Below are 23,628 nucleotides of genomic sequence, written 5' to 3' on the forward strand. Positions count from 1 at the left end.
AGGCGAGTAGGCAAAAGATAGAAAGCATTTTCTCTGCCTCAGACCACGTTATATCTGGGCTGCTGTTGGAAGGGACTCTCCACATTTAGGGTGGGTCTTTCCGTGTCAATTAAGCGAATCAAGAAAATCCCTTCCAGGTGTGCCTAGAGTTGCCCTCATGGATGGTTCTAGATCTTGTTAAACTGATCATCAATATTAACCATCACAGCTACATTGTGAACTTGAAGCCAGCCTGGGATACATAACACCTGGGATACATGAGACACTGTCTAAAAAAAAACAAAACAAGGTAACAACTGGGTTAACATGAGACCTAGTCTCAAAAGGAGGAGGAGGAGGGTTGGGGGAGAAGGAGAAGAAGAAGGAGGAGGAGGAGGAGGAGGAGGAGGAGGAGGAGAAAGAAAGGAAGGAAGGAAGGAAGGAAGGAAGGAAGGAAGGAAGGAAGGAAAGAAGGAAGGAAGGAAAGAAGGAAGGAAGGAAGGAAGGAAGGAAGGAAGGAAGAAAGAAAGAAAGAAAGAAAGAAAGAAAGAAAGAAAGAAAGAAATTATAAATTTAGGGGGGAAACCTTATATATGGAAGAAATTGATCCCTCTTGTAGACCTTGCAGCAGCTTTCATGTAGAAATTGCTAGGTATATACTCAAAATGCAGTTCAATGAATAATTCTACCAGTGGTGTTTCCTGCAAACTGACAGCGGGAGGCCAAGCCTTGTTCCAGCTCAAAATTTTTTGGCTTTAGGTTTTTCTTTCTCTACTGGTATGTATTCATTATACATACTCATGAATTTCATAATGAAAGCAGGCATAGTGTTTCATGCCTGTAATCTTGGCACATGGGAGGCTGAGCAGGAGGCTTGCCATGACTTTGAGGCTGGCCTGAACTATGTAATGAGTTCCAGATCAGCCTGACCTAGAGAGTAAGGCCTTGTCTCAAAAGAAAATGAAGTGGGTGGGGAATGGCATAATTATTTTATAATTCCAATTTTTTAATTATATTTTATAGCCAGGTGATAGTGGCACACGCCTTGAATCCCAGCACTTGGGAGGCAGAGGCAGGCAGATCTCTGAGTTTGAGGCCAGCTTGGTCTACAGAGTGAGTTCCAGAACAGCCAGGACTGTTGCACAGAGAAACACTGTCTTGAAAAAACATATATATATATCAAAAAGAAAATGAAAACAATCAGGCCAAGATGGCTCAGTGGGTGAAGGTGCTCGTTGCCAACCCTGATGGCCTGAGTCTAGCCCCTGGCACCCACATACATGTTGGAGGGAGAGAACCAGCTCCTGAAAGTTTTTTTCTGACCTCCACACACGTGCTCCCCACCTACAAATAAAAAAATAACTGTAATAAAAAACTACAAACGGGCTGGCGAGATGGCTCAGTGATTAAGAGCACTGGCTGTTCTTCCAGAGGATCCAAATTCAATTTCCATCACCCACATGGCAGCTCATAATGTCTGTAACTCTAGTTTCAGGGGATCCAACAACTTCACATAGACATATACGTGTAGGCAAAACACTAATGCACATGAAATAAAAAAAACTATGAACAATACATTTTCATTCAACTCTGTTATGTATTTTGATCATCTTCATCCCTCTGTTTTTTCTTTCCCTTCCTCTCCCATGATTTCTGTAACTTTTCTCAGAGACCCCTGCTTCTACTTTCATGTCACAAATATATAAATGGTCATATACACACACATAATACATACAAGCATATGTGTATGTTATATAATATGCTGAGGATGATGATTCATACCTGTAATCTTAGCTTTCAGGAGGCTAAGTGGATCTCTGAAAGTTTGAGAACAGCCTGGGCTACATAGTAAGTTAAATACATAAATAAAATCTAGGACCCGCATATAGGAGAAAACACAAGATATCTGTTTGGGTCTGTTTTATTTCAGTTAAGATGCCAATTTCCAGTTCTATCCATTTTTCTGCAAACAGCATATTTTCATTCTTTCATTTTAAATGGCTGAGTGACTCTCTATTGTGTGCACATGATTGCTGGGACCCAAACACAGGTGGTGGCTGTTTCTCTTCAGGAGACAGAAAATGCTTGCAGGTTTCCCACCCACAGGAACCAGGGGTCTTTTGATGTTCAAATTTATTTGTTTATGGGGGGAGGGGTGCAACATTGTGATGTCCCTTTTCTAAATGATTAGAACGGTAAATTCTACAATAAAAATACATGTTCATGCATATGTTCTATTTGTAAAGGACAAAATGTAACGATGCAAAGTGTTAATAATGGCTATGTCTTTCGATAAGCTTATAGGTGATTATTTCTTACTGTGTCTGCAATCCTTTTACTTATTATAGTTTCATAATAGGAAACAGCAATAAATCACTTTCATGACAGAGCAAAACAAGTAGAAAAGAGAAAATAATGATAGCAGAAACACATTGGTGACTATAAGCCAAAATTAGCCCCAATGAATGAAGGAGGAAAAAAATCTTATCGGGAAAGCAAAGAGAGATGGAGAGAGCTGGGCTTAATAATATTAGAGATTAGAAAATGTCACAGTTGCTGCTGGCTGCTTCTCCAGTATCAACAATGTTATATCTGTATATCTGAAAAACATTATGCTAAGTGAAAGAAACCAGACACAAAAGGTCACATATTGCATGATTCCATTTCTATGAAATATTCAGACTCTGTAAATCCATAGAGACAGAATGCAGATTGGTGGTTGCCAGGGACTGGGGGGGAGGGGGAGTGGAAGAAACTGCTTAATGGATTTTTATTTTAGAATGATGGAAATGTTTTGGGACTAGTCAGAGGTGGTAGTGACATAAATTCTGAATATACTAAAGGCGTTGAATTGTTCCCTAAAAATGGTTAATTTTATATTATATAAATTTCACCTCAATAAATTAAAAAATGATTATGAGTCTTGATATGTAAGTACATAAAATATATACATATATACTTTATATATAAACACTCTAGATGTTATAGAGACAATAAGATAAATTTGAAAATGGACTAAATAGTCAGTATTACTAAGGAATTATTTTAACAGCGTTGATGATGACATTGTATGTCCCTCTGTCATTTGGGCCACCCAGAGCTCTTCTCTGAGATATCTGCCTAGGTTATCACATGATCCCAGCCACTAAAGCCTGAGCTGAGGGCCTCTAGGACACCCTGGAAAGAAACCATAAATGCTGGCTGATTCTGGTCCTTAAGATTTTTTTGTTCTAATCCAAGACAGAGTTTCACTTTGCAGATGAGTCTGGCCTTGCCTGGAACTCACTACGCCGCAGCCCAAGCTGCCCTGGAACATTCAATCCTCTTGCCTTAGCCTCTCAAGAACTGGGATTTGGGGTATATGCCACTATAATGGGATCCCAACAGCTTCAAAGCCAGCAGCTTCCACGTGCTACTCTGTAAAGTCAGGGTTGGAATTCCGATCTAACTGTCTTCTTTGGTGGCTTTCCCCAGAGAAGCTGTGACATCAGGAGACACTAGAGAGGAATGGGAAGGCAGGAAGAGGGCAAGGGGCTCCTTTCTGGGTTTTGTAACCATATGGGCAATGTTGTCACCTGGCTTTGTGGGGGGGTTGATTGCCATTCACAGCTTTCCCCAGGACGAAGGTTCTGATGCCTCTAGGGACCCAATAATAACAACACCTTGTCCAGAGAGATCTGGGTCTCAAACACACAAGGTTCTTCTCTAAGTTTGTCAGTCCAACCCTGCTTCTCCCTCCCCAATGCTAGAGATTGAACTAAAGATTCTGAACATGCTAAACAAACACACTACCACTGAGATATACTTCAGCCCCCAAACTTACCAGGTTTGTTGTTGTTGTTGTTGTTGTTTGAGACAGGGTTTCTCCGTGTAGTTTTGGTTCCTGTCCTGGATCTAATCTGTAGACCAGGCTGGCCTCGAACTCACAGAGATTCGCCTGCCTCTGCCTCCCGAGTGCTGGGATTAAAGGCATGCGCCACCACTGCCGGGCCAAATTACCAGTTTTAATTACTCCACCCTCTTGTTTTCTCCTACAGGTCTATGGATAATAGTTGTTTCTATAAATTTCTACACATGAGCTAATTATTCTTTTTATTTGTTTCTTTGCTTTGAGTTTTGAGACAGAGTATCAATATATAGATCAAGTTGGCCTAAAATGTGTGGCATCCCACCTGTCTTTGCTTCCTGAGTGCTGGGATAATAGACATGTGTTGCCACCCAGAGCTGTATAAAGTGATTTTCATTAAAACCTAAGTCTATTAGGAGTTCATGGTTTTCTTTCCCATTTTTTTAATGCAGCTCAGGCTGGCCTTGAACTTCTGATCCTCCTTCCTCCATCTTCCAAGTGCTGGGATTACAGGCATACTACCCTTTCCCCCTCTTTTTTCTTTTCTCTCCTCCCCAAATCCCCCTTTCAAGACAAGATCTCCTTATATAAACCAGACTCATTTTGAATTCAAGCCAATCCTGCCTAAGTATCCTGAGTACTAGAATTACAGGCCAGGTGACAGGTTATTATTATTACATATTGTTGTGAAATATTATTTTAAGATATGTTACATTTGTTTATGCTGTGGAACATTTGTTTTAATGTTGCAAAGATGTGTTGTATTCTTGTTTTTTTGTTTGTTTGTTTTGTTTTTGGGTTTTGTTTTTTTTTTAATTTTCTGGAGCTGAGGATTGAACCCAGGGCCTTGTGCTTGCTAGGGAAGCGCTCTACCACTGAGCTAAATACCCCACCCCTTGTTGTATTCTTTTATGTTGCATTTGTTTAGCTCTGTGAAGCTGTTACTTTGCCTGTCTAAAACACCTAATTTGTCTAATAAAGAGCTGAATGGTCAATAGCAAGGGAGGAGAAAGGATAGGAGGGGCTGGCAGGCAGAGAGAATAAATAGAAGGAAAAAAAGAGGGACTGGGAAGCAAGAGAGATTAAGGAGCTAGAAAAGAAGGGGCCAGCCACGCAGCCACACAGCCAGCCACAGAGTAAGAGTGAAAGTAAGATACACAGAAGTAAAAAAAGGAAAGAGCCCAGAGGCAAAAGGTAGACAGGAGGGCTGGAGAGATGGATGGCTCAGAGGTTAAGAGCACTGGCTGCTCTTCCAGGGGTCCTGAGTTCAATTCCCAGCAACCACATGGTGGCTCACAACCATCTGTAATGAGATCCGGTGCCCACTTCTGACCTGTAGGCATACACGCAGGCAGAACACTGTACTAAATAAATAAATCTTTTTTTTAAGTAGGCAGGATAATTTAAGAAAACCTGACAAAAAAAAAAAAAACACCCAAGCAAAGGCTGGGCATTCATAAGTAAGAATAAGCCTCCGTGTGTATTTATTTGGGAGCTGGGTGGTGGGCCCTCCTAAGAGCAAAGAGAAAAAAAAAAAGTAAAAGAGCAACCAACATCAGCATGTAATGTGTGTGTGTGTGTGTGTGTGTGTGTGTGTGTGTGTGTGTGTGTTTATAAGGGTACTTGTGCCACTGAGCTTGATGGAGCTGGTATTTGCCCTCCACCATGTGGGTCCTAGTGATTGAACTCAGGTTGTCAGGCTTGGTGGCAAGCTCCTTTACTTTGAGCCGTCTTGCCAGCTCCTGAGAAGAGTTTTAAAAATATTTCTTCCTAGAGCTGGCACTTTTTTTTTTTTTTTTTTTTTTTTTTTTCGAGACAGGGTTTCCCTGTGTAGCTTTGCGCCTTTTCCTGGAACTAACTCGGTAACCCAGGCTGGCCTCGATCTCACAGAGATCCACCTGCCTCTGCCTCCTGAGTGCTGGGATTACAGGTGTGCGCCACCACCGCCCGGCTTGGAGCTGGCACTCTTAATGTCTACCAATCTAGTAGTATATTCCAAAGCCTGCTATCAATATACTCGGATGATCTGAGTATAAAATATGATAATTTCCTAAATATTTCTGCTAGAAATGTGGACATCTGTAGTAAATGCTGAAATTGGCCGAATTCCTATAGGAACTAAAATCAGGGTTGGCCAATAAAGATGGTATTGGGTAATAAAGTTAAACAATAAGCTCTTTGTTCTTTTTTTTAAAAAACCTTTTTTGTTGTTTTGTTTTGTTTTGTTTTGTTTTGTTTTGTTTTGTTTTGTTTTCGAGACAGGGTTTCTCTGTGTAGCCCTGGCTGTCCTGGATCTCACTCTGTAGCCCAGGCTGGCCTCGAACTGACAGAGATCTGCCTGGCTCTGCTTCCTGAGTGCTGGGATTAAAGGCGTGCGCCACCACCACCCAGCACTCTTGGTTCTATGAAAAGAGAAATACTTCATTTCACTACCTAGCACCCTAATAAATATGTAACAAACATAAACTTGAGCTTGATGAAATAATATTCGCAGCTACTTTAGAAGTAATAGTTTTTCTATTCTGAAAATACCCAGAGGTGGATATGTGAAACTAGCGTGCTTACTTGAACTCCCACTGAGACCTTTCAACACCATTGAAATAGCACATTAAACCTCTCTTCCACCACAGGAAACAATCCTCAAGAGGTTACTGTGCAATACCTCCATTTTATAAATTATGTTATTGCTTTTTGTATATTTGTCTGCCCAGTGCTGTTCCGGGCTCTCCTTATTCTGTTTATTTTTGGGTTTTTTTGTTTGTTTGTTTGTTCTTTTTTAAAATTGGACTTATTTAGCATTATTTTACTAGTGCGTGTTTAAGTGCCGGTGGGCATGCACCACTCTGCACATATGGTGGTCAGAGGACAACTTTTAGAAGTCAATTCAGTCATTCCATCATGGGTCCCAGGGAGAGAATTTAGGTCCCCTGGGTGACATAGCAAGCCCTTTTACCTGCTGAGCTATCTTATTGTCTGTTTTTTGTTTTTTTGGGGGGGATTTGTTTGTTTTTGTTTTGAAAGGCAATCTTTCATAGGTCAGGTTGGTCTTGAATTTGAGATATAGAAAAAGATGACCTTGACCTCTGATTCTTCTGCCTCCAACTTCCTCCCAACCCCCAATGCTAGGATTGCAGGTAGGCACCATCATGCCTGGTTTGGGAACTCCTTATTCTTAATCCACGCATAACCAGTGTTCAGATGTGAGAGGTTCTCAGTGAATGTTCAATTGGTGAAAGAAAATCCATTGCTGCTGCAAATCTCATTCTACGGTGACCTTAGTCCTATGGCTGCCTGAGGGCCTCACAGTGATACAGAGGTACATCACTACCAGAAAGAATCCAAGAAGTAACAGGAAAAGTTTATCACCTTGAGGAACTGATGTTGTGGCCTTCATCTGAACAGGTTTAGAAAACACATTATCAGTGAATTCTATTGACTCAGAGGATCTCTCTCTCTCTCTCTCTCTCTCTCTCTCTCTCTCTCTCTCTCTCTCTCTTGTCTCCCTCCCTCATGTGTGTGAGGGGTGTGTACAGGCACACATACATGTGTATATGTGCTTGTAGACCTTGGAGTGCCATTCCTCCTCAGGCATCATCTTATGCTTTGAGTCAGGGTCTCTCACTAAAACCTGGGATTCAATGATATATTCACTGATAGTGCTTGGCTGAGCTGCCTGAGCAGCAAGCTCCAGGGATTCACCGGCCTCTTTGTCCTATCACTGGGTTTGTAGACATGTGCTATAAAGCCTGGGTCTATTTATTTACTTAGATGTAATTTATATGCATGAGTGTTTTGCCTGGTACCACATGAGTGCCTGGTGCCCTTGGAGGTCAGAAGAGAGCATCAGATCTGGAGCTGGAATAATGGATGGCTGTGAGCTGGAAACCCAACCCAAGTCCTCTGCAACAGCAGCAAATGCTTTTAGTAGATAAGGCAGCTCTCCAGCCCAAGCCTGGCTGTTCATGTGGCTGCCAGGGATCAAACTCGGGTCCTTGTGTTTGCATTGCAAGCACTTTGTCAACTGAGCTATGTCTTCAGTGCCTCCTTCCCTCCCTTTCTTCCTCCTCTTCCTCCTCCTCCTCCTTCTGTTTTGAGACAGGGTCTTACTTTGAAGACCAGACTGCCCTCAAACTTTGGGCAATGCTCTTGCTTCTGCCTCCAGAGTGCTAGGATTAAAAGCATGAATCACCATACCCGGTTACAGGGGGTCTCCCCCTCCCCCATCCCTTTTTTTTTTCTCAGTAAGTATGTGGTGAGCACATTCTCTGTGCCTGGCATTTTGTGGGCATTGAGAACACACACATCCTGTGGCCCATGCTTGTCCTCACTACCATAGAACGTCCCGAATTTGTAACAGGAGCACTTATGACACTGCCTGGGACTGGGGCTTCCTGGAGGGGAAATTCAAGTTACTCCTTTCCTCCAGGCAGATACACATTACCCAAGCTCTCAGGCCTGACACAAAAAGTAAACAAACAAACAAAAACAGTTCCATATTAGCCACAGACTAGGAATAGTATATATAATATATATCTGTGGTCAAACCTACACAGCTAGTCTGATGCAATTTCATGAGAAGTTCAAAACTAGGTAAGTATGGTGATGCCTGCCTTTAACACCAGTGCATGGAAGGCAGAGGCAAGTTGATCTCTAAGTTTGAGACAAGCCTGGTCTATATATCTAGTTCCAGGACTGTATAGTGCAAGCCTGTCTTTAAAAAGAAAAGAATTTTTTTTAAAAAAGAAAAAAATCCCAAATGATAAGTGTACGTTTTTTAATGTGTACTTTAAGTGTGTGCGTATGTGTCTGTATGTTAGTATGTGCATGTGCATCCAGATGCCCTTGGAGGCCAAAAGAGGGTTTCTGATGCCCTGGATCTGCAGCCACAGGTAGTTGTGAGTCATCACCACCATGATGTGGGTGCTAGGAACCTAACCACTCTTAACTGCTGAGCCATCTCTCCAGCTCCCCCGAGAAGAAAAACAAAACAACAAGGTCCTCAGAATAAATAGACCAGCGTATCAAGGTCATAGCTCCAGCCCTCAGTGACCTTAGAGAGAATGCCTGTAACCAAGAGGAGCCATGGTTCCTGTGGCCTTTACCCTATTGTCAAGCAAATTTACAGGCACAATGCTTAAAAGAAATACTTCCTGAAGGAAAGGTGAAAGCAATGTAGACAAAAATGGAGTACCTCTAAAAGACTTGGAAATAAGCTAGGTGTGGTGGCACACACCTTTAATTCCAGTATTCAGTAGGCGGAGGCAGGTGGATCTCTGTGAGTTCAAGGCCAGCCTGGTCTACAATGGGCGTTCCAGGATAGCCAGGGCTACACAGAGAAACCCTGTCTCAAAACAAACAAACTAACAAAAATGATTTAGAAATAAAGACTTGAAGCAATATTTTAGCCTGCAATTTGAGCTCTCAGTAGACTAGATTAGCAGTCCAAGGCCACTTTAGCTATGTAAGTGAAAAAAGAGGCCATGAATTTGAAGGAGAGTGAATGGCAAGGGGTATATGGGAGGGTTTGGAGGGAGGAAAGAGAAGGAAAAATTGTGTAATTATAATTGCAAGGGGATGGAAAAATGGTTCAGCAGTTAAGAGCACTGGTTGCTCTTCCAGAGAACCCAGGTTCAATTCCCAATACCCACAACTGTCTGTAACTCCACTTCCAAAGGATCTGATACCCTCACACAGACAGACAGGCAAAACACTAATGCACATGAAATGAAAAAAAATATAATCTCAAAAATAAAAAAGGAGCTGGGTGGCACACACTTCTAATGCCATCATTTAGGAGGCAGAAGCAGGTGGATCTCTGTGAGTTTAAGACCAGTTTGGTCTACATAGTGAGTTCTGGAACAGCCAGGGCTACATAGAGAAACCTTGTCTCAAATAAAAACCAAAACAAACAAAAACTCAAGTTGGTTTGAGTCAGGGAGGGAGGAGGTGAACCTGACAGAAGCTGTCTTTCCCTGTAGCTTTAAAGGTTACATTATCATTTCTGCTACAGTGTATTCTTTTTTCAGTGTGTATGTATGGGAGGGGTGAGGGTGTGTGTGTGTGTGTGTGTGTGTGTGTGTGTGTGTGTGTGTGTGTGTGTGTACGTACATGTGGCACGTGTGCATGTGTTTGAGACAGGGTCTCACTGTTCTAGCTCTGGTTGGCCTGGAACTTGCTATGTAGCTAGCTATGAGACCAGGCTAGCCTTGAATGCACCACCATGCCTGGCCTGGAAGTAACTGTAGCCAAGGATGAGCCTGAATCTGATTCTCCTGCCTTTCTTTACCTCCTAAATGCTGGGATATCAGGCATTTGTCACCACGCCTAGTTGGCACACTAGGTACCTAAAATAAGAAATAAAAATACTATCAAATCTTACCATTCCGGAAAAAATTAACATATTGAGGAGTAATTTTCTTTTCTTTTCCCCCCTGTTTTTTATTTTTGTTTTTTGAGACAGGGTCTCTATATAGTCCTGGCTGTCCTGGAACTCACTATGTAGACCAGGCTGGCCCGGAACTCACAGAGATCTGCCTGCCTCTGCCTCCCTAAGGCATGCCCAACTACTTGCCCAGACATTTCTTTTATTGTTTTGAGACAGAGTCAAACTATGCAGTCCTGGCTGGTCTGGAACTCACTATGTAGGCCAGACTAGCCTCAAACTCACAGAGATGTACCTGCTTCTGTCTCCTGAGTGCTGGTCTTAAAGACTTGCACCGTCATGCCAGGCTGAGGAGTATTTTTCTGACATCTGTTATAAATATATTACCATGCTGTTCTATATAAATGAGATCTTTTTACCTAAGTCAAAAAATGTTTGCAATTTTAGTAGCTACCTGTTATTCTATTGTACTGTACTTTAACTATGGTGCATGTTTGTCACCTAAAGCTATGGACAACTGCACTACTATTCTAAGTCTTACTGAGACAGTTGTCCTTTTAGAAGATAAGAGACAGTATATAGAGTCTGACTGTAGGTTCTTTGTCATCTACCATCTGTGTCTTGAACAATGCTTTTGCTTTGAAACCTGAAACGTGGGCTGAAGTGTCCAAATAATGGTACTTTCCCCAAATTAAAAAATAATAATAATAGTAATAATTAAAATTAAACATTTCCTCAATTGAACTGAGTTGTAGTGTAGTTCAGAGGTTGGTTGAATGCATGAGATCCTTGGTTTGATCACAAGCACCATAAAATAAACAAATGAAAAAAAAAAAAAGAAAACCCCAAACAAACATCAATAACAAAACCAACCAACCCTGTTTTGCCCTAAGAATTTGCTCAATTGAAGTTTACTATCACTCATGTTATTAAATTTTGGCTCCTGCTATCATTGTTTTATGATCAATTGTAGGAAAAGTATATTTCCACAGATTTTTATAACGAATTATTAAAAACAGTGTGATAGTCTGTGTCTTCTAGATGTTAGGCTACTGAAGAGCTGGTTCTGTCAGATAATAATAGGGAATATATCGGGGGAGGGGCACCTTCTCCATTATATCAAGAAAAATAACTGTTTCAGTAAACCAAGTTCACTGACATTTTTAATTAGTAAAACGTATGGTGGAGAAATCAAGAAACATTCAACATGAATTAATCTTGGACTAAGTGTGGAGAACTGTGCTGGAAGCCGGAGCAGTTCAGCTAAGGTGAACAGGCCTCTAGCCCAAAGGAACTCTGGACAGTTAAACCGTAGTGAGAACTCTGGTAGCTGAGACTGTACTTTGGGCAAATGTCCAATGTCTCAGATTCTGAGATTACACTTGCCACCTCAAAAATAACGAAGTTAGAGTTCCTTATTCACAAATCATACTCATTCAGTTCTGAAGAAGAGCAACAAAAGCAGAAACAAAAAAGTGTCTCTAGTTCTATTCTATCTCTGGAATATTTTAAAACTTTTCTTGTAGGATAATAGTGACTACCTTCCGGTACCGCGACATTGTCCCTCAGAGACTACAAGCCCCAGTAGGCTACACACGCGGAGCAACGGGTACTTTCCCCTAGAACACCCCTATCCAGATCCGTGGCTGAACGCTATGGCCGCATTGCCTTCTGGAACTTGTAGTCTACTCCCTTTTCCTGTCTGCGCAGACTCGAGCGGCCTCCGTCTGCCCTTCGGCCCTAGCAGAAGCCCAGCCCAGAATTCAACGTTCCCCACCCCCATCAAACTGCCTTCCCTCAGGAGCCAACCTCCTCCGGTCACATGGAAGACTCTCATGATGCGATTGGATGGTGTGTGAAGGGGGCGGGGCCGAAGCCCCTGTGAGGTTCCGTGCCCCTGGTCCAGCCGCTTGTTTGGCTGCTGCCGTCACCTCATGGCGACTCGGGTTGAGGAGGCAGCGCGGGGAAGAGACGGCGGCACTGAGGAGGCTACTGAGGGCGAACCGGGCGGACGGCGACGCAGTCCCAGGCGGAAGGTCAGTGGAGAGGATGCCTTCGTTGTGGTTGGGTCGCAGGGATGATTGGGTTACCTTTTTTGGGGTTTACCTCTTCAGTTACCCCCTTTTACCTTTAGCCACGGGACGAACATCCGGCCCTTTTCCCTCAGAGGAGTGACGATAGTTGGGAGCAGGTGGCGGGTGTGGGACTGAAATGGATCGGGTGGGAAAGGACGATGGTTGGGACTTGGGGGCACTCGGCGGTAGGGGGCTGCGGGAGGGCAGGGTGGACCCCGGGCAGGGAGGGAGAAGGGGTGCTAGGCAGGGGTGCTCCAGGTATGACAGCCACGTGCGGCCGTTGCTGCCCCGAGGCGTCAGGTGTTCTCTCAGCCCGTGTGGTCACTGTGTGCTGGGACTCCACTGCCCGTGGAGGCTGCGGGGTGGGTTGGGGGGGCGCTCACCCGGGTACAGGATTGCCCTTTAGGTGACGGGCAGGTGCGTAGGGCGAGCTGCAGGGTGCTCCCCGGCCTCGGAGCTGAGGCTGTTGCGCAGTAAGATAACAGCGCGGGAGCTGGGGCTGCGCTTCGCCCATTCCCCCCTTCCCCCCCCCTCGCCCTACCCCCCGCCACTGCGCGGGCGGCTACGCAGGGACGCTGCGGGGCTCCTGGGACCCACAGCCGGGGCTTGGTCTCTGGGCATCAGCGACCTGCCTTGCGGGTGAGGCTGGGGATGAGGTGGTGATGCTGGGGAAGGAGCATCATCGTCTGATAGCTGTCTCCCCATTCCTGCTCCTACCCTCTCTTTCTTTTCTTTCTTTTTAATTTGGTAAGTGGAAACTTGAGTGCCTCCTGGGCTTGGGTTTTGGTCTTTTCTTAATCTAGAAGAGCTGGACCGTTTGTTCCCCCTTGCCTTACTTGACTCATGTCAAGGAGTTTTCAGTGTCTCCCTGGATACAGGAAAATCGAGATCTCTTTCAGAATGGGAGAATTCCACTTGTTCTGGAGCTCAGTGGGTGGAGTTTTGACAATGATTGCACAACGAATAGGGTACAGGACTTTCGGGTCCCAGGAACTAAGAACTGGGGTGTATGGTACTGAAAAGGTGGAAATCCCATCCTTTTTCCTTGCAGGAGAACATACCGAAACCGCTCAACTTGTTGGACACCCTGCTTGACCACTGAGGGCTATTTAATATTACTTAATTATGTATTTGACTAATCTTAAAAGCCACTCCTGTATGAAGTTACGAAATAATATTTTTCTAATGCGATTCATGAACTTCAAAAGGGAGAACAAAGGTCTGGTTTACATTTGAGCAGTGTCAAGAATTGGCTTTTGGGGGCATGTTCCTTTTCTACCCTCACTTTTTTGTTTTTTAAGATGGATCTTCACCCTGTAGCAGGCTGACCCCAATTGACTATGTACCCCAGGCTTGCCTTGGACTTGAGACGATCCTCTTCTCTTGCCTGGGTTTCCTGAGTGCTGAGATTATAGCTGTAAGCAAATACTCTGCCCTTTGGTGCTTTTCTCTAAAGTTTAAGTATTTTCAAGTTATTCTGTCTCATAAAAGAAGGATCTACTGCTTGTAGGACTGGAAAAGAAGCTGTGGCCCAGCATTTCTTTGGGGATTCAACACTGTCACTTTGGACATTTATTCCCTGAGGGTAGGGAGCCAATCTCAGTGTTTGATTTCATAGGTTCCCCAAGGGAGAGCTCTGATAAAAAGCCACTGCAATTGAGGACATAAGTTCCCTTTTATGCCACTGGAATAAGGACAAAAAGTCACTGAATTAGGAAGTAAGGTTTAATCAACTAGTATTTTAAACTGCAAGGATAAGAGGTAATGACTCTGAGTTCAGAGCTCTGGTTAATAGCTGGATATGAATAGTCTTGTATGTTTATTGTCTTATTTTTACTTACTTTGTATTTCTTTGCTCATGCTTTTCTGGGAATCTTCCTTTTGGTTTCTTGACTATAAAATTGAATAGAAATTAACATTACTTTTTGAATTTTCAGTTCAAAATTGAGTGAACATCTTGTGTCTATAAAAATTAATTTTTAGTTGCTCGCTATGATCTTCAATTTATTGATTCAATGTTAGTAACCTGAGAAAATACTCCTTTTTTCTAACTTAATCTCTATACTTTTGTTTTTCAGGAAGCAGAAATGATGTTAAACAAATTCAGTTATTTTTAAAATACTGGAGGAATTGAAAAACATGACTTGTTATTATTTGGTTATATTGTAGGACTTGAAGTAAAGAAAACTGGAGATGGGCTCTGTTGGTTCCTGGTTCAAATCATCTGCCTAGTCACTTATTTTTCTGAGGCAGTAGTATCTAGTTTCTCCTCCCAAGTGCTATACAAGTGGCATTACTATACCTGCTTTTTAAAAAAGAGGATCTTGCTATGCTCGTCTGGTTGGCCTTGAACTCTTGGGCTTAAGTGCCTAGTCATTCTTGACTTGCTCAGTTAATTATAGCATGGTTTCATAACGATATCATTTGAATGGACTTTTGGGGTGACTTTTCTTTTCTTTTCTTTTTTGGTTTTTTGAGACAGGGTTTCTCTGTGTAGCTTTGCGCCTTTCCTAGAACTCGCTTTGTAGACCAGGCTGGCCTCGAACTCACAGAGATCCGCCTGGCTCTGCCTCCCGAGTGCTGGGATTAAAGGCGTGCGCCACCACCGCTTGGCCCGACTTTTCTCTTCTAAAGGTAACCTTACAGTGTATTTCTAGGTGTCATTTAAGGAATTGTCTTAAAACTACTGGTATTATAGGCACTAACCATATGTAGCTATCTATTTTTTTTTTAATATTAGGGATTGAGTAGTAGAGATTACAGTCAATACCTCTGGGCCCAATTTCAATTTGTTAAAGTTAAATGAAGTTTTAAAATTCTCTATTTCAAGCCGGGTGTTGGTGGCGCACGCCTTTAATCCCAGCACTCGGGAGGCAGAGCCAGGCGGATCTCTGTGAGTTCGAGGCCAGCCTGGGCTACCAAGTGAGCTCCAGGAAAGGCGCAAAGCTACACAGAGAAACCCTGTCTCGAAAAACCCAAAAAAAAAAAAATTCTCTATTTCAATTATACTAGCCAAATTTCAAGTATTCCGGTAGTTAATATGGCTATGCATATTACAGAAAATCTAGTATAGTTTCTGTGTTTTTAGTTTGTTTTGTTTCTGTTTTTCAAAGCCAAGATCTCACTGTATAGCCCATGTTAACTCATTATGTAGCCAATGCCAGCCTCAAATTTGCAGTCATCCCTTAGCCTCAGCTTTCCTAGTACTGGAATTACAGGTATAAGCCACTAAACCTGGCTCCAAGACATTATCATCATTGAGTAAAATTCTATTGGACATCATTGATCTAAGAAACTCAGTATACATTATTAAATATTATAGGCATTTTTAAAAAACAAAGAACTATTAAGTTTACTCACATTACTTCCTATTTCATAAAGTTGATCTTAAAAATATCAAGACATGGGGCTGGAGAGATGGCTTAGCGGTTAAGAGCATTGACTATTCTTCAAGAGGACCCGGGTTCAATTTCCAGCACCCACATGGCAGCTTACAACTGTCTGTAACTCCAGTTTCAGGGGATCTGAAACCAATGCAAAACACCAATGCACATTAAATAAAAATAAATAAAATTTTTAAAAAATCAAGATACTTGAGCAGTTTCTAAATATTACTAAAAAAATGGAGCAGAGCTGGGCAGTGGTAGCACACGCCTTTAATCCCAGCACTCGGGAGGCAGAGCCAGGTGGATCTCTGTGAGTTCGGGGCCAGCCTGGTCTACAAAGCGAGTTCTAGGAAAGGCACAAAGCTACACAGAGAAACCCTGTCTCAAAAAAAAAAAAAAATGGAGCAGAAAGTAGAGTTTTCATATTTCTGCTCACACATATCCTATACCCTTATTTACATGTTGCAGCAATGTGTTACAATTTGTTGCAATTGTTCAGGCCACACAGATACATTATTACTGACTAAGCCCATAGTTTACAGGGTTCAGTGATGCTATACAATGTATAAATTTTGACAAGTATATAATAACATGTCCAGAGTAGCCTGTACTCCACCTAGTCATTCTTCCCAACTGCTGGCACCAACTGATTTTCTCTTTTAGTTGGATGATATTTATTTAAGTGTTTGAGTGTCAGTCATAGTACATGTATGTTGGTCAGAAGACAACATTTACCATATGGGTGCCTAGAAATCAAACTCAGGTTGGCAGCAAGTACCTTTACCCACTGAGCCATTTTGCCAGCTTCTGGTGTGTTGTTTTTTGAGATAATATTTCACTGTGTAGCCCAGACTGGTCTCAAAATTCTGATCCTCCTACCTTAGCCTAGAGTGTTTTTTACCAAACTGATCATTTAACTGTCTCCATAGTTTTGTCTTTTCTAAAATGTCTCAATTTTTTTTAAACAAAAGTTTTACTTTTGGGAGTGTTAAAAGATGATTTATCACCATACATTATATGTGTATATGAAATTGAAAAAAAAAATGTGACTCCCAGAAAAAAAAAAGATGATTTGACTAGAGGCAGGAGAGATGCTTCAGTCATTAAGAGCACAAGTGCTCTTGTAGAGGACCAGAGTTCAATTCCTAGCACCCATATCAGGTGACTTACAATCGCCAGTAACTCCAGTTTCAGGAAACTAATGCCTTGGGGCTCCATGGACACCTGTACATACCCACGCACATACACATAATTAAAAATAAAAATCTTTAAAATTTTTGACTATTACTAAGCTTGTTTTAAGGTCTATAAACAATTTTGAAGGCTAGAAGTATATGATACTTGGATTCACCTTACCAAAACCTTACATTTATGTAGTATCCTGTCATTTTTATAGCATGTGTTTGCAAATACATTAACTCTTAGCATCACTCAGATGCTGTAAGGAAGGTTGGGCAGCTATCATTGCTTTTATTTACTGATGACACACTGCTTGGTAAGGTCAGATGATTTGCCCAAGGGATGAAGCTAATTCTGGAACCCAGTGCCCTTTCATCTATACTGTGGTAATAAGTAGTATAGTAGTGGGTAAATAGTATAGGTTTTAGAGTCAAGACTCTTGGCTTCTCTGTCACTTAATAGCTTTGTAACCCTGGGCACATATGTCAGGCTACAAGCCTCAGTTGCATCACCTGGAAAGTGGGGATGCTGCTATTAGGATTATTGTGAAGAATGAGTTGAAACGACAGTTGGCATAGTGGAAGGCATATAAAATTTTACATGGTTTGGAGGGGATAATATAGGGAAGATCAGATTCTCTTGCTTTTAGGGTGCTGTTAATTTTGTAATCCGTCTTCTAGACTTTGTATTTTCTTCCCTTCACAGAATCTCTATGATAAAGTAGTCAGGATTGGGCAAGAGTATAGTTCAGGAAGGAATCATTTAATTAATTTTCATTTTTGCCTCTATTTGCCAAGTTGAATTTCCACTTTTCTGGCAAAGATATTAATAAGTAAAGTGATCTAGTTATATTATTTTAGCTATTGGTAAGGTTTCATTAAAAACATTATTTTTAATTATGTACATGGTTGCGGGTATGTGCCTGTGAAGGTGGGTGCTTGTGGAGGCCAGAAGAGGGCATTGAATTCCCTGGAGCTGTAGTTACAAGGAGTTGTAAGCCTCCTGACGGGGTGCTGGGATCCGAACACATGTCTTCTGCAAGAGCAGCAAGTGCTCATAACTGTTGAACCATCTGTCTGGCCCCCAAGCTTTCTTTTTTTTTTTTTTTTTTAAATGGGAGTCCTACAGGAGAAACTACAATGAGAATATCTAGATACAGGCAGTGCTTCCTTTTAGTAATCTTCACATTTTCATGTTATAATGAATGCAATATTCATTTGTGTTTCTTTTCTTTCTTTCTTTTTTTTTTTTGAGACAAGGTTCTACTGTGTATCCCAGCCCAGGTTGGTCTCAAACTTGTGATCCCTCAACCTCAGCTGCCAGAATACTGGAATTGCAGTTGCACATTACCATACCCGACTGGAAGGTATCTTATATGTCATTTTGTATGTCGTTTATTAGCCTTGACTGGAGAAGTTTTATGTAGGAAACATCAAATCCACATAAAATAGAGTGTGTATTTGCTTTTGTATGACCACTTTTTCCCATTTCTAGGGATGGAACATAGTGTCTTTGTATACTAGTTAAATGCTCTACCACTGGACCCATATCTGTCAACCCCTTTTGGGGGATTCTTTACAAAGTTCATTATAATAGATTTCTTTTAAATAGGTAGTTTTCAAATTTTATATTTTTCAGAGAGTTAAATTTCAAAGGAAAGAATTTGATCAGATTTTACTTATCTCATGTACTGTTAGGTATGTTGAATGTTCACGCATTTTAATATCTGAGCTCTGCAAAGTAGGTGGTATCACTTTTTGAAAACATTCTCTTTATTTCACATATAATCTGTAATATTAACAATTCATACATTCTCATTTATATATTTTGTACTTATTCACCACCAAAACCAAAAAGCCCACAACAGAATTAGAACTGGAAAAACAATTCACTTTATATCTTCTTTTATAGTTTGTGTCCATTACCTGCATTCAGTCCGTCCTTATATCCTTATATTTAGCCTTTCTTGTTTTTGTTTCTTCATGTACATTTGTTTATGTATAATTGGCTACATTCTTCATATGAAAGAGAACATAAGGTTTTTTCTTTCTAAGATTGTGTGACCTTACTTAATATACTTTCTAAGTTCATCCATTTTCATGTTTTTTGTTTTTCAAAATAGGGTCTCACTGTATAGCTCTGGCTATCCTGGAACTTGCTATGTATACTCAGAATTCACAGAGATACATGCACTACTACACTGGACTTCCTATAAATTTTTTAACTTCATTTTTCTTTAGAGCTGGGTAACATTCCATTCTTTTATATGTACCAAATTTTCGTTATCTAGTTATCTGTTGTTTTGACTACTAGGTTGATTCCAAGTTTTTGCTATAGTGAATAAAGCAGCAGTAAATGTGGAAGGTGCAAATAATTTTCAAACTGATTTCCACAATGACAGTATTAATTTTTACCCCACAACATTAAGATTTATTCACAGTTGATCTGGGAGTGGTGTTGTATGCAGGCAGATCTCTGAGTTGGAGACCAGCCTGACTACGTAGTGTGTTCCAGGACAGCCAGAGCTGCATATTGAGACCCTGTCTCAAAAAACAAAACAAAACAAAAAAATATACTCACACTTGTGTGTGTGTGTGTGTGTGTGTGTGTGTGTGTGTGTGTGTGTGTGTATATATATATATGACAATATATTTTAGCAATTCAGTTTATTTCCTCATTGAAATTCTGATTCCACTTGCAACTACTTAAATTTTATTAGTTGTGAAAAAGGCACATAAAATGATCAGTGTTGTACTATGTTATCAAAATAATTTTTATTAGAATTTATTGGGTTTTTGTTTGTTTTGGGACAAGTTCTCTCTGTGTAGCCTTGGTCTTGGAACTCACTATGTAGACCAGGCTGGCCTCAAATTCACAGAGATCCTCCTGCCTCTGCCTCCCGAGTGCTGGGATTAGAGGCGTGTGCCTCCACCTCCCAGCTGAATTTATTGTTTTGAGTGTTAGTTTCTATGTTGCATTTCTAATATTTCTACAAAATGGCCTTTATTATTCCCTCTATGAATAATAATTACTTGTAACACATTTTCATCTATCTTCTTTATTCATAGAAAAGTCCAAGTAGAATGGTGAGAAAGATAGGCAGTAGTTTAGAAACACCTTTTCTTCTTCTGCCCCCTACCTTGGCACCTTCTCCCTTTTGTTGGGACAGGGTCCCACACTAGCCCAGGCTGTCCATAAACTCAGTATGTACCCTGGTTGATGTTAATTTGGTGGCAGTCCTGCTTTAGCTTCCCAAGTGCTGTGAGTGACTACACTCTATTAACAAGCACATTTCTCTAAGGATTGTTTGGACTGAATGTAGGCTATGTTAAAAGTGAGAATATGTGGCCAGGCGGTGGTGGCACACAGGCAGGCAGATCTCTGTTAGTTCAAGGCCAGCCTGGTCTACAGAGCTAGTTTCAGGACAGCCAAAGCTACACAAAAAGAAACCCTGTCTCAAAAAACAAACAAAAAAGTGAGAATATATGTTTTTAAAAAACACTGTGGGTCTATGGTGTGTGTGCATGTGTGCAGGTAATTTTTGCCATGACTTGAGTATGGATGCCATGGGACAGCTTGTAGAGTTGGTTCCTTTCACTTTTGTAAGTATTCCAGAGATCAAACTCAGATTGTTAGCCTTTGAGGCAAGTGCCTAACCCACTGGACAATTCTACAAGTTCCAGATATACTTTTTGTAAAATATCCTTTACTCAAATATTCTTTAAAAAATTATTTATTATTATTGGGGGGGTACGGAGGGGAGGTTGAGACAAGGTCTCACTATGTAGGCTAGCCTCAAAGTCAGAGATTCACCTGCCTCTGCCTCTTGAGTGCTGGGATTAAAGGTATACACCACCATGCCCAGCTTCATTTATTTATTTACTTATTAATTTATTTTTTTCATGTGTATCTGTGCCTGGTGCCCTCAGAGGCCAGAAGTGGGCCTTTGGAACTGGAGTTAATATTTATGAGCTGCCATGTGTGTGCTGGGAATGGAACCGGGATCCTCTGCAAAGAGTAGCCAGAGCTCTTAAACAGTTCTACTATGGAGTAGTTATGCATATTCATTATATGTGATCTTATAACTAATAGAAGGAAGGTATTGTATATCCACACTATGCAGGTAGGAAATTGAGAAGTTGACCTCCTTATGGCCACATAAACGGTGGTGAGTGATATATTTAGAGCTTGGGCTTTTGGGGCTCAACAATCATTGTCTATATTCCATGTATCTTGGGGTCTCCCCAACCTGTTTTTTGAGAATCTTATGGAGCCTAGGCTAGTGTCAACTTTGCTGCATAACAGAGGATGACCTTGAACTACTGATCCTCCTGCATACATCTCCCAGCTGCTGAGATTTCACATGTTGCCATGCTTGGTTCTGGTATTCCTTAACACATTTCTTGAGGATAAGAAGTTGGCTGGAGACACAAACAAATAAATAAAATGTAATAAAATTACCCCCCCCCTCTTTTTTAGTTTGGGAAAACAACTGCTTTTTATTTTTTTTTAAAGGAGGATCATTTGAGCCTAGCAGTTTGGCAATTTGAGCCCAACCTTTATAAGGTAGCAAGACTGTCAAGAGAGGGCAGAGTGGGAAACTGAAGGAACGTCACTTCTGTAATTACAAGACTGCCTTTTGTCTCCTCCTCTCTCACAGTGGTGCTCCTTGGTTCATTCTAAAGAAGCTAGCTATCATGTTTTAAGAGGCTGACAGAAAGACCTGTATGGCAAAAAACCAAGAAGGCCTTTGGCCAACAGCTCATGAGGAACTGAGGCCTTAATCCAATAGCCCATACAGAATTGAACCCCAGCAACAACTCTTAAGAGTAAGCTAGGAAATGAATCCTTCCCAGTCAAGGCTTCAGATCATTTCAGCCTGTGGGACCTTGTCAAGGCTCACCTAGATTGCCAAACTATGGAAATTGAGATCATAAATATTTCAAGCTACTAAAGTTTTGTGGTGGTTTGTACACAGCAGTACGTAATTGGCACAAAATCGGTTCCCTTTTAAATGAATTTTCTTTAATTTTAATTTTTTTCTTTGTAATTTATAATATGGTAAATATTATTAGGTATATCCCACAGCAACAAACGTTTCTTGGAATTCTCAATCACCTACTGCCTCCTACTCCCTAGTGCTGGGATTACAGGTGTGCTACACAATGTCTGACCCTTAGTTTTTAATTTACACCAGTGTATTCATCCAGTACTGGATGTTTGCCTTATTTATTTGTTCCTGTTTGATTAACCTTGGAGAATAGATATAGAATCTACCTGATTCTTTTTGCAAGGGTGTTCAAATTATTTTGGAGACTTACTGGTTTTTTTTTAAAGGAGAATTTAATTTTATGTGTGTGTGAGAGAGAGAGTGAGTGTGTATGTGACAGTACACATATGGAGGTCAGAGGACAACTTAAAAAGAATTGGTTCTCTTCCACCATGTGTCCCCGGGACCATCAAACTCAAGTTGTTAGGCTTGGTAACAAGTGCCCTTACCCACTGAGCCATCTCACTGGCCCTCAAATCTTATTTTGAACAGTGGCATTCTTTTGTATGGATTGTCATTATTTATTTAGCCCATCTTAAGATTGTTTCCAGATTTTTCAGGGTACAAAATAGTGGTTTGGTGAATAACCTTTTGTATTCAAGTGAGAATGCCTGGATAGTAAATCAAGCAGAATTGCTAGGTATTCAAATGTTGATAGAGATTGTTCACCTCTGCAAACCTCAGAACTACTAGTTTAGATCTTTTGATATTATACTGATTGACCTATTTGGGCACATTGGGGTTTGTTGTATTATTTTATTTATTTTTAATCTTTAAAATTTGGTAGGTAATAGCTGAGTGTAGTGCCTTTAATCCCAGAGGCAAGCAGACCCTTGCATTTGAGGCCATCCTGGTCTACAGAGCAAGTCCAGGATAGCCAGGGCTGCACAGAGAAACCCTGTCTTGAAAAACAAACAAATAGGTAGGTAAAAGATGGTACCTTATTTTAATTAGTTTTGTGGGGGCGGTGGGGTGGGGTGGGTTTTTTGTTGTTTTCTTTTTTTGTTTATTTGTTTTTTGAGATAGGGTTTCTCTGTGTGGTCCTGGCTGTCATGGAATTCACTGTGTAGACCAGGCTGGTCTTGAACTCACAGAGCTCCACCTGCCTCTGCCTAAAGGTGTGTGCCACCACTGCCCCACTGATTAGAATTTAAATTTAAAAATGAATGTATTATTGTATATGCATGTGGGACTATTAGTACATGTGTGGTGATCAGAGGAGAATTTTGGGGAGTTGGTTCTCTCCTACCATGGGTTCTAGGGATTGAACTCAAGTTATTAGGCTTATGTAGCAAGTGTTTTTATCCGCTGATAGATCGTGCAGGCCCATTTATTGGCATTTTAAAATGTATTGTGTGTGTGTGTGTGTGTGTGTGTGTGTGTGTGTGTGCGCACGCGCGCGCGCGCGCGCCTGTGTGGGTTTGTGTGCCATGTGGTTGTAGGAGCTCTTGGAGGCCAGTAGAAGATATCTCCTGGAACTGGAGTTATAGGCAATTGTGAGCCACCATGTGGGTGCTAGGAACCTCACCCAAGGCTTCTGCAAGAACAGCAAGTACTCATAACCATTGAACCATCTCTCCAGCCCAACTGACATTTGTATTCATATTTCTTTTATTATAAGTGAGGTTGAAAATGTTTTTTTCTATTGGATATCTTCAGTTCTTTAATTGTGATATATCTATTCACAAGCCCTTGAAAATTAGGGCTTCTGTGACTTTTGAGTTAGTCTG

At 41.3% G+C, this 23,628-nt stretch overlaps 1 protein-coding gene across 3 annotated transcripts in view; it reads left to right on the top strand.

Moving 5' to 3' along the window:
- The first annotated feature begins 12,054 nt into the window (after nt 1-12,054).
- Txlng (taxilin gamma) overlaps nt 12,055-23,628 on the top strand; it is a 57,115-nt gene continuing 45,541 nt past the window's right edge. Inside the window, exons 1-2 of one of the 3 annotated variants that reach the window (XM_037199189.1) lie at nt 12,172-12,244; nt 18,108-18,214. Coding sequence is in view for 2 of the 3 variants with exons in the window: in XM_037199190.1 (XP_037055085.1) it covers nt 12,143-12,244 (102 nt within the window). In the remaining variant the exon portion in view is untranslated. Of the gene's footprint in view, nt 12,245-18,107; nt 18,215-23,628 lie in introns of all 3 variants that reach the window. The other 2 variants (XM_037199190.1, XM_028887782.2) reach the window with 2 other exon arrangements.

This window comes from Peromyscus leucopus, chromosome X (assembly GCF_004664715.2).
Source record: "Peromyscus leucopus breed LL Stock chromosome X, UCI_PerLeu_2.1, whole genome shotgun sequence".
Taxonomy (NCBI): Eukaryota; Metazoa; Chordata; class Mammalia; order Rodentia; family Cricetidae; genus Peromyscus; species Peromyscus leucopus.